At 30.2% G+C, this 16628-nt stretch overlaps 1 protein-coding gene across 8 annotated transcripts in view; it reads right to left on the bottom strand.

Annotated features, from left to right (window-relative positions):
• The window catches only part of LOC143244784 (uncharacterized), a 129358-nt gene that overhangs the window by 26480 nt on the left and 86250 nt on the right, over nt 1–16628 (bottom strand). For all 8 annotated transcript variants that reach the window (XR_013025323.1, XM_076490094.1, XM_076490096.1 and 5 more), the window contains 3 exons: nt 14228–14284; nt 8083–8229; nt 1461–1608 (listed from right to left, as the gene is read on the bottom strand). Coding sequence is in view for 7 of the 8 variants with exons in the window: in XM_076490094.1 (XP_076346209.1) it covers nt 1461–1608; nt 8083–8229; nt 14228–14284 (352 nt within the window). In the remaining variant the exon portion in view is untranslated. The remainder of the gene's footprint in view (nt 1–1460; nt 1609–8082; nt 8230–14227; nt 14285–16628) is intronic.

Raw genomic sequence — 16628 nt, forward strand, 5'->3', positions numbered from 1 at the left:
TCCAGTCCATGATCTACTTCTTTGACAATATTTTCCTGCCCTTCCCTCAATTATTTTTTCCAACTCTTGCATATTTAAAAGATCATTATTGCAAAACCAATTCATTAACAGACAACATGCACTGAAAATGGATGAGAGAAAATTAACAGCTAAAACTTGTGTAGGTATATTTGGTCTGCAAACTTCCTATAAATTAGCACATTTCGTTCAACAAACATTGTGAAAATTCCAGCTTCATGTTTTACCACTAGTTATCACAGATAAACAGCATTACTAGATTGAGAACATGTTTCTCCCAACCATTCCAACATTGATACTGCCCCTCCATCAATTTTTTTCATCAAATTACAACTAATCTCAAAAATAACCCAAACTAACTAAAAGAAGAAACATGGACACCAACTATAAACTCTCACCCTGATTCTTGGTGGATGAAGTCTATTAAACTACCAAAAATGAGTAATTACTTACCATTAAAACCTCTTTAAGTGACACAGTACAAAGATTTTGCTTAAAAGTGTTTTCCTTCTTGTGTTACATGATTGGAAATTATCAGAATAAGTCTCTCACTTTTAATACCATGACTAAAGATTCCCTTAATTTTCAAAATGCCAACTAACATGTAAACTATGATGTCTATTTGCATAGAACACTTTTGTATTTGATGAGCATAATATTCTTGGCTCTTTCAGATTTTTTACACCTACATTCCATCTGAATGTATAGATAAAACAATGAAAGAAAAAATGTATTAATGCCATGGAGGCAATTTTTTGTTGTTTCTTTAGTTTAATGATTATTAAATACACTCCAATCAACATTGTAACCAGTTAATAATTCAAAATAATATTACTTTTCTCCTTAAACATTCATTTCTCAAGAAATTATAGCAAGTGTATCAAAAATCTATGTATAACATTACAAGTACCTCTTCCATAACTTGGAACAATCTTAGCTTTACAATAAAGAAAAAAAATTGACTTAATTAAAAACATAAAGCAAAAAAATAGGAAAAGCAAAGAATAGTTTATTATCATCTCACCTGCAAGGGTTAAGCCTTCAAAGGGAAGCATGCTTTAGTAAGGTAAATGAATTATTTGTGTATACCACACACCAACACTGATATCACACCTACTTACAATATATAAACTGTTTAATTTCTCTACAAACCTGCAGTACATATTTCATTCTGCTTTACAATCACGTTGGAATAAAGTTTTATATCTGTATCTTTTTAAAGCTATTTTCTAACATTGTTCAGTGTGTTACTAATGTCTAGCACAACAGAATTACTCTACAAATACACACCTCTGAACCAATGAAATTTAAAAGAATGTTTATTAAAAATTAAATCTGCTTATAGTAAAGGGTGTGCCTCCCAAATCCAATACCTCACCAAGCACTGATCCACAAAATTTTATTAGTTATTTACCATTCAAAATTTATTTGATCATTCCTACCTTTGAATTTTCTTGAGTTTCTCTGTGAGACTGATGTTCCTTTATTGATTTTTTCTTGGTCTTTTCCTCATATTTTTTCTTTTCATGTCCCTTCTTCACTCTTTTTTTGTGTTTCTGCTTGTATCGTTTATCACTTGAGGAATGTGAGCTGTAATAATTAGAATAGAACAGTAAAAATAACGGCATTATAACATTAATACAACCATCAAAATACAACAAACATTGTAGAAAAAGTCTTACAATAATACTAGATCTTCAACTGAGGCTTAGCTATATATCAAAAACTGTTATTAGAACAATTTTACAAGTTTAACATTATATTGTACAAACTTGTAAGTCTACAATAACATCTTTTACAACAAACGCAAGATTATATACGATTTACGTGCAATGTCTAGCCTAATCTTTTTGTATATTTGATTCAAGCTTGAGAGAGAGAGAAAACATCTTGAGTAGTTTGTTTCACACATTATTAGTTCATATCTGATACAATTTAAGTTCCTCTGTTTTACACTGGACTTGCACTTTCAATCAACTACATCAGCCTGGAGTTGACATTGCCAAGCTTGTCACCAGATAATCAGCTCTTACAGATCTTTTAATGGTTATCTTTTATTAGATCATTAGCAAGTTAATTTTATGCATATGGGAGAATCAAAGTGTGCACATGTCACAACCATTTTACTGAGTTACACTGATTATTTAATTACACTACTTTATTATTAATGCATATTAGTAAACATTACATGAAAAATGATACTTTACAATTTAAATTTTTTTTATATTATCTAAATTTCAAAAGAAAATATTTATATAAACTCTCAATACGCACCTTCAAGTCAAATGATATGGTGGAATCCTGACTTCTCTTTTACAAATTTTATTTCTCTTTTCTTAGAATAGCTTTAGATTAATTAAACCAATTAGTAGTGTATAACAGTAAAAGGCAGAATACAATATTTTAACCTTTTTATCTTCTTGCTTCATTGAGCTATCACTATATTTATTCATGTGGAAAATGTTTACAGCCAATAGAAACAGCATATTCTAAGTTATATACATCAGACAACTGTTCATTTTGTTGTAACGGTCAAAGCTGATAATTTACAAAGAGAACTTCATGCATTTAAATTAAACATACTGGTCTGGGTAGGAACGGAACTTTTTTAACCAATTCATAGGACAGTAAGAAATCCATATGGATTATAGTGGTTTTTGAGGCATGACTTTATAGTACCTAATACGTTTAGGCTTCTGCAATACATATTTTAAAGCTACACGATTATGTTTGAATAACCAGCAAAGTGAGAGAAAAAATAGGATTACTAAACCACACAACCAAGCACAAAAGGCATAAGAACTAAAGGAATGCTAATCTCCTTTTTTTATATATATTTTTTTATTTACTATTATATGTTTTTAGATAAAATTAACCAAAATGTAAACCTTAGAAATTTATTAGAGTAGACAAGAATAAATAAAAAACAACTGTGACCTTTGTTCTAGGAAACCATGCAGATTGCCATAATGTGATGATACTTGATAATTTGTTTGTTCAAAGCTCTTGCTAGGTGATTTATTTCTTTCCCATACTACTTCGACATAGTTCAAAGAATAATAAAATTAAATGACAACAGATGTGAAAAGGTCAGAGATATGAAGCTGTTACAATAAATAACAGTAACTATCTTCTGTTACAATCTATAGCTATTCTAAAGAAATATAAAAAAACAATATTTTTATTTTATTTCATGTTATCCAACATTTTATTCACCACACACTAATAATCGCTATATTTAATGTTAGAGATTATATAATAAGAGATAAAATCTAAAAAAGACCCTGCCCCCCAATTCTGATATTATGAAAAAGAAATGTGAAAACTGTATGTTAAAAAGAAATATTTTATTCTTAGCATGAAAATTACCTTCCAATCAGACTAACTCAGTAAAGGCTTTGAAAATTCATAGAAAAATCACAAGTAAAAGTACTTAATAAAAAATAACTTTTTTTAAATAAACTAAATATGTGTAATGTTTAACACAAGCTTGCCAAATTTTATGAAGATATATTTACTATATACAGAGAGATATATTCATTATCAGACAGTGATTACAAGATTGATTCAGTTGGCTGAAACTGTTTCTATAGGGTTATTTAGCATTTCTCATTTGTTAATATAGTGTCTAGCATACTTTTAAAAAATTTGATACAGTAATAATTTATAAATGTTGGAAGTGTTCTTTCAGTTAATATTAAGGTACTTATTAAAACACTTTCAATACATTGAATATATTATCAAGATATGAACACAACTTTCATCAATGCTAGAACAAAATTTAGATGTCTATATCTACCTCACATGAAGGGGAACAGTAAATAAACTCAGACAAGATAAAACTCCATTTCCACAAGCAGGTTTAAATGAACGTTAGAACCTCACTCACATCCAGATCAATTAAGCTGTGATGCAGGTAACAATTTATCACATACCAACTAGCAGTTTGCAATACAAATTAATTGTCTAGTAAATACTGCTTACCTTAGAAGAATAATGAGATGCAACATAAGTTGTATATACGAACTTTCAATTAAAGAACACAATGAACAAGAATTAATGATGTCTGCACATATCCAAGATAGTGTGACAAAACTCCAGGTGACCAAAAAATTATTTGATACAACACAGTATCTTTTAGAAGATACATGAGCCGCTGCAAATAAAAACACTGTTGACATAACAACCAAAATGTTTTAAAACTTAAGAAGAAGCTGTTTCATTAAGAAAAACAACAGCTACAATTTAAAATTAATTGAAATGATTCTAATATAGCAGTCTTTTTGGCAGGCACAATGTGACTTATTTTGAAAATTTTTTATTATGTAGAATTACCTTGTATTTTTAAAACATAAAACCACAGAGTAAAATGGAAGGTCTAGTATGCAAACTCATCTTCACTGTCATATTTTGTATAAAAAATTGTTTAACAAACTCTTATAAATAGTATTATCAATAATTTTTTTAAGAAAATATGTTTTAGGTTGTTTTGGGTTTTATGCTGAAGGATTTGTGGTATTTGTTCAAAAAACATAAGCTCACAAAATAAAGGCACATGAAGTCCATAAAGACACAGCTGACATTAATGATTGCACTGTCTAAAATCACTTTTAAAAATGTAAATAACTTTAAAGTCAAATATTTATTTTTCATTAAAGGAAGACAAAATTATGTTAATACCTTTAAATAGTAAAGAATTATTTTTTGTTTCACTAATAGCAAACACATAATTTGCATTCTAATATCATATTTCAATTTATCCTTCTAAGCGTTAACAGTGAGTAAACAGCATTAAATATTTTATTTCAATGGTAAACAAATAAAGTTTAACACCATAAGTTAAAACCAACAACTTGCCATACATTTTCAACATTATCTAGCCCTTCTCCTCAGTGGTTGATGAAATATGTTTGGCAGATTTTCTGCTGTTAGTTTAAACTTTGGCTGGTGAATTAATACAATCTTTAATAACATACTCAAGATTAGTACTAAGAAAATGCAAGACCAAGACTGTTAGTAGACCAGAATATTTGAAGTGTGAAAGAGTAAAATTTAGATTCATTTATTGTACTCACCTTTATTGAGAGAATACTCAAAATCTGTAAATAGGCCAATGTAAAGGGTATCTAGTTAATATTACTGCCCACTGTATAATTATCATACTGTGGAGGAATTTTATAAAACTACTTTTAAAGCTCAAAGCTAATAAATCACTTTATTTAAACTAAGATAAACAAAGTACTGACTATGTAAAATACAATTATAAAAAAATGTATATCATAAATGTAGAAAAGCAAGTACAGTGAGCACAAAATAATCAAACTTTAACACAACTGGTTACAAACGCAAATTTAAAACATCACAAAAACTGTAATTTACAGTAAATAAAGACATAAGCACAAGGTTTTAAATCACTATAAGAACAAATGAAAAGTGTCAGAACAGTACTATAATTTAATAAAATGAAATATTGCATTATTATCTAATTAAAACAAAAGCTATAAAAAATTTGTTAAAGACTTCTTGAAAGGTCACCAATGCATCTGTGAAATGAGACCACTTTAACAAAAGAGTTTATAGCTTTAAGACTATTGGGAAGTTTATATTTTAAAATTGATATCTGTATTATTTGAACAAAAAAGAACAACCACTCCACCTTTAAACAAAACCTTAAAAAGTTAACTCATGAAATGTTTTTAAATAATCTATAAAATGGCTAACCATATTTATTTGTTGAACTAAAATTAGGTGTCCACGTTCTTGTACAAATAAAACAAAGAAAGATGAGAGACCCCTAAAATTATAACAAGGATTTCATCTCCAGTTACTTTACATGAAGCAGGGATGATGAAAGTTTATACTGACAATCTCTTTAGCTTGGCCATAATCAAATTAGGTTTTTACTTGATGTTATCTAAAACATGAAGTTCTTTCTGTAAGTACAGCTCCTAAATTAGATGTTTATGTTACACTGATGGACCACTAGTGCAAATGAAACAGGGTATGGTAATACTGCACAGTATGCAACAACTTGTTTTGGTATGACAAATGTCTTCAGATAACAATCTTGTTAACAGATCAAAAAGCAAATTGAAAAGTCTAGTAATAAATACAGCCACAATACATATATCATATTAAACATTATCAGTCCAAAAAGGTTTTTGATTTAGTTTCAACATTTCTCACAATAATAATAGCAGTAGTAGTAGTGTTAGATGCAGTAATGAGAGAGAGAGAGAGCAATGTTAATGACATGGAAGTATGTGTATAGTATCTTTTTACATTCATACAATCAACAAATTAAACAATATAGTTCCTAAAGATAAGTGTTAAATATTATAAAACTTAGTGTACAAGTAAGCTTGATAGTAGATCAGAATAGATGGCATCAAAATGTATATATTATTGATTTTATAATGTTAGATGACTAATGGAAGATGAAATAATTATTTTTTCAATAAGTGATTTGGGAATTGGCCAAGCTAGCATCATTTCAATAATGATGTAACTCATAATACAGGTTTCTGAAACTTGTGCATTTATAGAATGACACCTTATTCCTGCAATTGTTAGGACAATGTTATTGGTGAAGTGTGTGTAAGTTATTCATCAGTAAGCAAACTTTTAACATTTCTTTGTAATCCAACAATATTATGCAGTTTGGAGACATTAAATGCTAAGAAACTGAAATACTGTTAATGAAAATGATAATGCTTATGTACAAACCAGGAAACTAAGACATTGTTAAGCCTAATGACAATGCTGATATACAAGCCAGGAAACTGAGGCACTGTTAAAACTAATGACAATGTTGATGTACAACCAAGAAAACCAAGATAAAAACTAACTAAACAAGAAGACCACAGTAGACCAGTCATATCATAAAACTAATTTTATGTTTTCAACAGACACAGTGGGACTGTCACGTTATAAAACTGATCCTACTTTGTTTTCAACAGACATCAGAAGGAATGTCATACACTTTTTACCTTTATTTTATTGGTAGTGTTTAAGGCATAAAATTAACTGTTTTTTTACTTAGTTTAAAAGTTTTTCTTGTGATAATGCCATCTTAGGATGGGACTCTCTCCCCCATGCTCTTTTTGAATACACATTCTTAACCAGACAGTTTCATCAAAAAGATGTCAAGAACAAAACTAATATGGGTGTCTCAACTTCTGAATTGACAAGCTATCAATTTGATTTCTGACTGGCCAATAATTCAGTCAGGTTTGAATACAGCTGCAGAAGTACAGGCTCTAAAACAGCTGTGATCCTGATGGTGATGTGTCATTTCACAAACATAACAAATTAACCAGACTGTCTTATATCAAACTTAAAAAATGCAAAACAACAACAAAAAAAAAAAAAAAAACACCAACAACAAAAAAGCAGAACAATTTATAAACACAATTAAGAATGACTGGTATCTCTGCATCATGTTATAAAAATTGATACTACTGCATAATTCCCCAACACTGTGATGATGTTATGTCTTAAACCATGAAAGTTAGTGATCTTCTTTGTATGAGGTACATGTTATTCATAGAGAATAAATTTACCATTACAAGAACTATGAAACTTCATGTTTTCCAAACCCAGTGTTTGTACTGCTTCAGTTTGGCCTCAATGAAAGGTCCATTTTGTTTACTATGTTTGTTTTATAAAAGTGATAAATGTGAGCTTATGTAACCCCACTTGCCTATCAGCTAATGGTAATGTTCTAGTAATTAATAATTTTGATTAATTATGCAGTAATACACAGAAAAATAGGTCACTGGCATAATAGTTCAGGGATTATCCTTCAACCAACATAGATTTAACTTTAAAACATTATCACAAAATTACCTCTGTTCTCACAAACACTGGCTTCTAAATAAATGAAACTTTAATTCATATGTAATATAATGAAGTAAAATGTTTGTATCAATAAACATCATGGGAATTTACAAAATTCCTTTCAAACACCAAAACCCCTGTTTAAAGAATTGTTTTGGATTAACTACTAACCATATGTGTCACAAAACAGTTTCAACAAAAATATGTAGGCCAGCAGGTACTAACCTACTACTGTCTGATGGGTCTGAGCTTTCAGAACTAAACTGACTGCTACTACTATATGAGCTATCACTTGATGAACCAGATGTTGAAGAACTACTGGACTCTGAAGGTGAAGACCGATTATGATGCTTCTTTTTATAATCCTTGTTGCTGAGAAAATAAAAGTTTTACACTAACTAGTTAAAAAATAAAGTACATACTTACACATTTATAAATCATTTTTATTATTTCATTTGTATTATGAAGAAACATACAGACTTAACTAACAATGCTTTCATAATAAGTATACACAATAAAACCTCAATACTTTGCTAACAATATTCTTGGTTATTATTTATAATAACTATCATTAACTGTCAATAAACTCTACAATAATTTTCAGTAAATAAGGATTTGAGTCACCAAAATATTTTGCCATCACTACTGTGCTATTTAAACCTAATAATGTGTAGCTAATATCTTATTATACCTTTCACACAAATTAAATCGATCATAAAAATATTTTCAGGAATGGAAAGAGTATCTAAAAAAAACTATAAAAAATTCTCAGGTCTATTTATAAGCCTTCTAAACTTCAGAGTACATTCAACTGTTCTTTGTAGGGCCTACAACTAATCACTTTCTCACAAAACCAAGAATTACTTCTTAACCACTTTATTCACTTCAGACTGAACTCATTAATTTATAATCTTCTATGCCCGATGATACTTAAACTTTGTCTGTAGTTAATTTCAAATTTGTTATGTATTTAGTAGTTGTTTCCATCCTTTTATGACCCTACAGTATGTAATATGAACGGAAACCTTCACTATCAAACAAATTGTAATTGACTGTTTCTGGATTCACCTATAAAAATTGTTTCCAGCTTTGCTCAAGCCATTGCTTATAGTTGGATATCCATTTCAATCTTTTCGTTATGTCCTCTCTACTCAGCAATGAATTTTAAACGGATGTATATTCATTAAGGCTGCTTCATACTGAGGTGTATCTTATTATTCTCAAGATAACATTCATGCCAGTACTTAAAACAAGGTTATTGGCAAGAACTGTATTTGACTGTCATCTATCTAATAAAGAACATAACCAGAGGAACTTAATATCACTTTTGAAGAATTTTGGTTTTCTACACTGAACCATTTTATTATTAAGAGTGCCATTTTTATGTACTCTCTTTGAAGTCTTGCATACAGCTTGTGTTAAAACATAACTATTTACATGAACTAATCTTTTATTAATGAAAGCTTTGATATTTTAATCTTGGGTGCCATTAGTAGATGTTACTACCACTACCGGGCATGATAAGATAGCCTATACTTTTATAGGTTACATATTAGTTCTGCTTTCTTATTGGTTGGATGTTGTGTAGTTCACTTGTTGTGAAATGGCATTTGTATTATCACATCAAATCACTAGAACCTTCTTTGTTTTACTCATTGTTTTAATTGAGTCTTATTACACCATAATATCCTGTAGAGTATTAAACATCATAGGCACCTGTCAGGTTATATTATACATATATACACATCAAAAATGTAGTTAGTTGGAGAGATCTAGACTGCATGATTAGCCATAAATTGTGTATAGTGGTAACTTTTGAAGGGAAATTATCACAAACTGTATTGTAATAACCCTTTCACAACAGACTCAATATAATATCCAAGAATTAAGTATTTATAAATTTTTGGTGCAATATGTATAACTTCAAAAATTTGGTAGACTTTTAGTAAAAACTGCAAGCCTATCCAGTACACAAAAAATCATATTTTTAGACCATATTTTTACCAAAGATTTGTTTGTGAAAATAAGAGTCTGTTTCATTACAAATCAGAGGGTGAAACAATTTTCATGTTATAATTAAAAACTATTTTCTTCCCAAAAAATCTCAAATATTACTTGTGTAATCACTAAAACCTCCTAAATGTATTTCATACACTTGTTTTCATTAAAATTTATATTTTGTCTGTTATTTTCTCTACCCTAAATATATGAGGTCTATAAGTTTGACTGACCTCATAACCACCATAAAACAGTAGGAACTAAATATAAATTATGTTTTTTCTCTCCAGAATGACTACAGATTATAACATAAAAATATAAATGTTTAGTGTAAATAGCTTAAGTCGCATAGCATTATATATTTATTATCTTTATTATACAGACCTTCCAGTTGTGCCTTGACTAGCATTACAGAAGTTGCATTGATGCAGCATATGTATACTCATGTTACTTATTCTAGTAATATAAAACTGGCTTTTAGTCTTTACAAAGGGACCTGTCTTGGCTGTACTTTAGAGAACAAGTATTTGGTAAAATACTGCCGCATTTCAATTACACTATGTAACACAAATTTTGTTTTTAGATAGCATGTGTTATTTCTTAATTGCTTATGTTGTAAAAGTACAGAAAATGATCATTATTCCCTACAAATATTGGTTTTGTGATCTGGATAATGAAATTTAGAAATTAAGCTATTTTCTATGTAGAATCAGGCAAATTTACACATTTTCATTTTTATAAGGTTTGAATAAAACAACATATGAATCCAGATTTACATGTATTTACACTAAAGTTTACAAAAATGAACAGAAATGTGTAGAAGTGAGTAGGTTTTGAAATTTGTAACTGTAATGCAAATCACTTTCATGTATCAGCCTCCTATCATGTTTTTGTTATACACTCCTTGGTAGCAGCATTCAAAGTCCAGTATATCTTTGTGGAGGCGCTCGTCTTGCTCCTCTGAGTATGCTCCCATTTTCTCCTTTAATTTATCAAGATGAGCATCAAGGGTATGGACTTTCAGGGGCATCCTGCAGCCCATTTTGTTGTAATTCTTCACCAGAGCCTCAACCAGTTCCACATAATTTTTGGCTTTGTAACTGCCCAAGAAGCTCCGAACCACTGCAACAAAGCTGCCCCAAACTTCTTTTTTTCTTCATACTCAGCTTCTTGGGGAATACTGTGTACTTCAGGATCTTCTTTATTTGTGGTCCAACAAAGACATCAGCTTTGACCTTTGCCTCAGACAGCTTAGGGAAGAAGTCTTGAAGGTATCTGAATGCTACAGACACCTTATCAAGAGCTGTGACATATTGTTTCATAAGACCCAATTTTATGTGCAATGGTGGGAACAACACTTTCTGGAGGTCTACTAGTAGCTCACACTTGACACTGTGCCACCCCACAGGGAATTCGGTCCATTGTGGCTAGTGCCTCCTGTTGTAATGTGCTGTGGTATCCCTGCTGTCCCAAAAGCAAAGACAACAGGGAAACTTGGTAAAGCCTCCTTGAAAACCCATCAAGAACACCACCATTTTGAAGTTTCCGTACTCATCAAACTTCTAGGCTCCAAGCAAGGTCTTGACGCTGTTGTACTCCTCTTTTAGGTGCACCGAATGAGCCAGGGAAAGAGACGGATACTTATTCCCATTATAAAGCAGCACAGCTTTAAGGCTTCTACAGGGTGTTTGAAAAGTTACTGTGCAGTTTTGTAATCATATTTTACTCAGTCTATTTCAAGCCAGCAACTGGTAGCAGTGTTTAGAAACAAAATAAGAAAGATCCAGGCCTGTACTGATGCCAGTGGCAGTCACTTTCAACATTATTTATAATTGTCATTCATATTTACCTCCTGTGTTCTATATTGAAACATGTCTGTTAATAAATATACAAGTGCACAGTGACTTTCTGAACACCCTGTACAACACTGTAGAAAGTTCGAAAAAATTCTCTATCACCTACTCATCACTGAATCTACCTGGAATGTTCTGGAAAATGGGTAAATTTGAAAATTTCATTACCCAGGTCACAAAAGCAAACTTTGAAGAGAAAAATAGGTCTTTTCCATTTACGTTAGGCATAAACAATTAGGAAATAACACTTTCAGTACAGGAACAAGAAAAAAATAAAAATTTTGTTGCATAGTGTTATTATACATTATATATGCATATAGATTATTATTATTTACAAATAAGTTCTTACATTTATTTTTTGAAAAAAAAAAACAGTAAATAAGTAAGTACAGAAAAATTGTGTCTTCTAATTATAATGACCTGTGTACACATTTGCTGATAACCATAGATTGCTAAGACTTTTATCTTATCAACATTTTGCATGTGCAGGATGTGAAACAAAATAATTTTTTTGAAGTGGTATACAAAAATTTAGAATAAACAACAAATAACTATATTTACATCACAAAGTTTCACAATACTTTATCAAGTTTAGTAACTAAGTTCTATTTTGTCTAAAACAATATGTAATTTCAAGTAAAATAAAGAGAAACTACCAGTTTGACATCTTGGTTTGAAAAATAAGGTGGCTTCTTAACACTTTAAAATGGCTGAGAAAGTAACTAGGGAGACATTCTAAGCTGCTGATTGGTTATTAAAATGACATATATTGAAGTAAGTGTATATAAGGGACCATTTCCAAATCTGTAAAGAGGTGAATGGGGCCACTATATTTGATTCAGTACATAAGTCATATTTAAACAAATAGAAAAAATATGAGGTTCTTATTTTGTATAATAGCTTATCAATATTGATAATTTGAGTTTGTAATTCACATGAACTACAGACTTAGTATTTTGAGATAAACATCTAATTTGAACCAGTGCTGCATTCAACATGCCATGTGAAACAACAAAATTGATATTTAGGTTTATTCTTTTAATATTTATTTTTAAATTAAGAAATTAATTTATATATAATAATAAGATTTGAACTATAATGTACAATTTGATAACAAACTTACATAAAATAGCAGTTCAATAAAGTTTTATATGGGAGTCAAAAAACAATATAACCTGGCCTCTGACCTGTGATCCATTGCAAAAGAGATAACAGAATAGAGAAGAAGAATTTTTTGTCAGAAAAAAAATGCAGAGAAAGAAAGACAGAAGAAACAAAAGAAAATGATTACTTAAAGTTCTGGTAATGTCTGTGGTAACCAACAATGTAACAGACATTTGTATCTGTGTTTGACTTGTTTTAATATACTATTTTAAAACAAGTCAAATGCATGCTGTTTGTTTCCTGTTGAAATTTAATGCATACAAGTCACAGATACCTACAGCAGAGAATCCTGCCCATACATAAAAACCTGACAAATGTTGAGGAATCATGTCATGAATAACACTGTCAATTATAGGTATAATGAAAATTTTAATCTGAAATTGTATAGCACTAAGCCAGTTGATACTGATCACTGTTAGATGTTGCTGTAAAAGCTTGCCACTATATTAGACTGTGTTGACACAAAGCAATATAGTAGCAAGAAAGTATGCTTTTGGTTGAAGATACTGAAGTTATTTGGAAGTTTTTTTACTGTTTAGACACACATTTGAAAAAAGTAAGTGAATATATTTGTGTGACATAAACATAATAAAATCATAAATTTTTAGTGTAAATAATTGTGAATAACAAATATTATTCAATCTACAGCCATTTGGATTCACTCATAAGTGAAAAGTTACACCTCTACTATAAATAAACAATACTGATACAGTTTATTTTCAGACAATAAAGGGGTGAGTATTCCTGTATTATTTGCCTATTATACCATTTTCATCACTATTTTTATAATTATTTCCAATGCATGACATATTCATGAAAGATAAAAACCTAAAACTCCCAAAATTAATACTTCTTACCAGCTTTGCATCATCAAAGAGATGATCTTCAGGGTACAACTATAAAACTTTATAACCTGAACTACTTACATGTTACAATACCTGGTAAGTTTTAGAAACAGATTATAGAGTTCTTGACATATAACATTCATTTGAAAGCAATAATAATAAAGTTTGCATAAAGTTAAGTTTCTGATGATACATTTGATAAAATCTAAGAGTTCTACAAAGTTAACTGCTATGTCCATGTTTTCCATTACACCAGTGCTGACTTGGGTCATCCACTGTTTAGAATGCTTTGAGTTGTTTACATAGATGCTTCAAATCAGTTTGCAGTTTAAGGGATCTAGTACTGAGCTACTTACTAAGTTTTGTAACTCAGCTACTTAACACACAATATAAAATTTTGATTATCATTATGCTTATTAAAACAACCCAAAATTAATTAATGGATTGCGGTTGAAGTTATCCATAGGAACAGCTTTATAAAAGTAGAAATAAAAATATGACAATATGTACCTTTTCTTTCTTTTATCAGAAGTTTTTCTTTTGTTCTTTGATGTTGCAGAAATCGACCTAACAAAAAAGAAACACCATTCCTCACACAAAACCACAAGCTACACACAACAATCCTTAAAATGTGAATGTCATCCTAAGCTAAATATAAGGACAATTAATAGTAATTAACACAATTCTTGTAAGTAATGATATCTAATTTACATTATAATGCAAACTGAATATCATCATTTGCCCTAAGCCATCTTAATAATTTACAACTAGATAATTTTGATAAAACAGGTAAAATACTGGGAGGGGACAAAAAAAAACTATTAACCCTTTGGGTATGTACTTTTTTGTATATTCAGGTTTATATACATGCCTAATTAGATCAATTATACCACTAAAAGCTTTTGAAATAATCCAAGACACATATGGAAAAAAAATTATTCAGTAGAAGTGAAGATTCAAATTACACAAATAATTTGAAAAAACTTGTATTTCTGCTATATCACACTTCCAATAAAACACAGCATAATGTTTAGGGGCAACAAGAGACCTGTTGATTCATTTTGGCCATTCCATTCTCTAAACCAAACTAAAACTATTAAATAAAAACAAAAACAAAGTTTAAAGCCAGCCCTTATCATTCATATATCTATCTAGCTTTCTTTTAAACTCACTTGAATTTACTGCATTCACAACATCTAAAGGCCAGCCACCCTATTTGAAAAACAAAATTTTATTTGCTAAAGACAGCTTCTACTTGGCCTAAATCTATATCTGTCCTCCCTAGCTCTATAATTCTTGCTGTTAAGTAGAAAAATGTTGATGCATCAACCTTATTCATTTCTTTTAAAATCTTAAACACTTCAATCAAATCTCCTCTGACTCTTCTTTTTTCAAGAGAAAAGAATTTGAAGGGTCTTAATGTTTCCTCATATGACAACTCCTCCATCCCAGGCACCATTTTAGTAGTCCTCTTCTGAATCTTTTCCAACAAATAAAGGCCCTTCTTAAGGTTAGAGTCCAAAACTGAACACAAAACAAAATATGCGGCTTAATTACAATGATATCATTACCTCTTTGGACTTGTATTCAATAGGAACAACCTAAAATCCTATTTGATGTATGCACTACCATTAGCAACAACACACTGCTTGAATGGGTTAAGAAAATGATCAACCATTACACCAAAATCATTTTCTTTCTTGTCATTGTTAATGTTATTCCCATACAAATTAAACTTATAATGCAAATTATGATAACCCACATGCAAGATCTTGCATTTGTTATAATTAAAATCCATCTGCCCAACCCACTATATAATCTAGATCATTTTGTAAAGCAGCAGCATCTTCTTTACAGCTAGCAACACCCAAGATCTTGATATCATCAGCAAATTTAAGACATTTATTGACCATTCCTTTATCTATGTCATTAACGTAAATCAAAAAGAGCAATAGTCCTAAGACTGATTCCTGAGGTACACCATTTGCAACATTAATTCAGTTTGACCAAACTCCATTTATAACAGCCCTCTACTTTCATCCATCAAGCCACTCTTCTTTCAAATTAGTTACCCCACATACTTATAGAGATAAGTCACTTAACAAGATTTTTATTTGGCACTTAAATGCTTTCTGGAAATCAAAATACACCAAATTTACACCCTTATCCTCATTTACATATGAAATAATATTTTCAAAGCATATCAAAAGATGTGTAAAGCAAAGTTTTCCATTATTGAAACCATGTTGATTGTGTGATAAAATTCTAAAATATGTTAAATGCTTTTGCAAAGTATCTTTTATCAGACTTTTCAAAACTTTTCTTAGAGCTTACATAAGACTAACAGGCCTATAATTACTGAGACAGCTTCTGTTACCTCTCTTGAAGATAAGAGTAACATCTGATAAATTCCAATCTACTGGTACTTGTCCACTGTGTAGTACTCCCCAGTTGTACTAACAATGACAACAAGTATATTATTTTTATATTCTGCAACAGGTCCATGAGGTCTCCCATGAACTCTACTTTGAAATTTGGTTCTGTTAGAAATGTGAACCTCACAATCACTGTCACCATCATCAACTGCACCCACTGGCTCAGCTTTGGCACTACTACCATAACCTTCAACACCAATATCAATCTTATCACACTCAAAATCATCATCCAATAATCCTGGTTCAGAGCTATAATCATTGTCAGCTTGCCAAAGTTCAATTGTCTCTTCAAGCTTGAAGACACTAGCGATATTTGATGTCTTTTGGGTAAAAATATTATCAATTTTTTTAATAGCAGTAAACACCATGTTATATATAAAAATATTTAGCAGAGATAATGAATTGTGCAGATCAGACTTTTCTCTATTCATTTTGTGCCACTGATTTGCATTTCTAGCATGAAATTGAAATTGCAT

This window comes from Tachypleus tridentatus, chromosome 2, assembly GCF_004210375.1.
Source record: "Tachypleus tridentatus isolate NWPU-2018 chromosome 2, ASM421037v1, whole genome shotgun sequence".
Taxonomy (NCBI): Eukaryota; Metazoa; Arthropoda; class Merostomata; order Xiphosura; family Limulidae; genus Tachypleus; species Tachypleus tridentatus.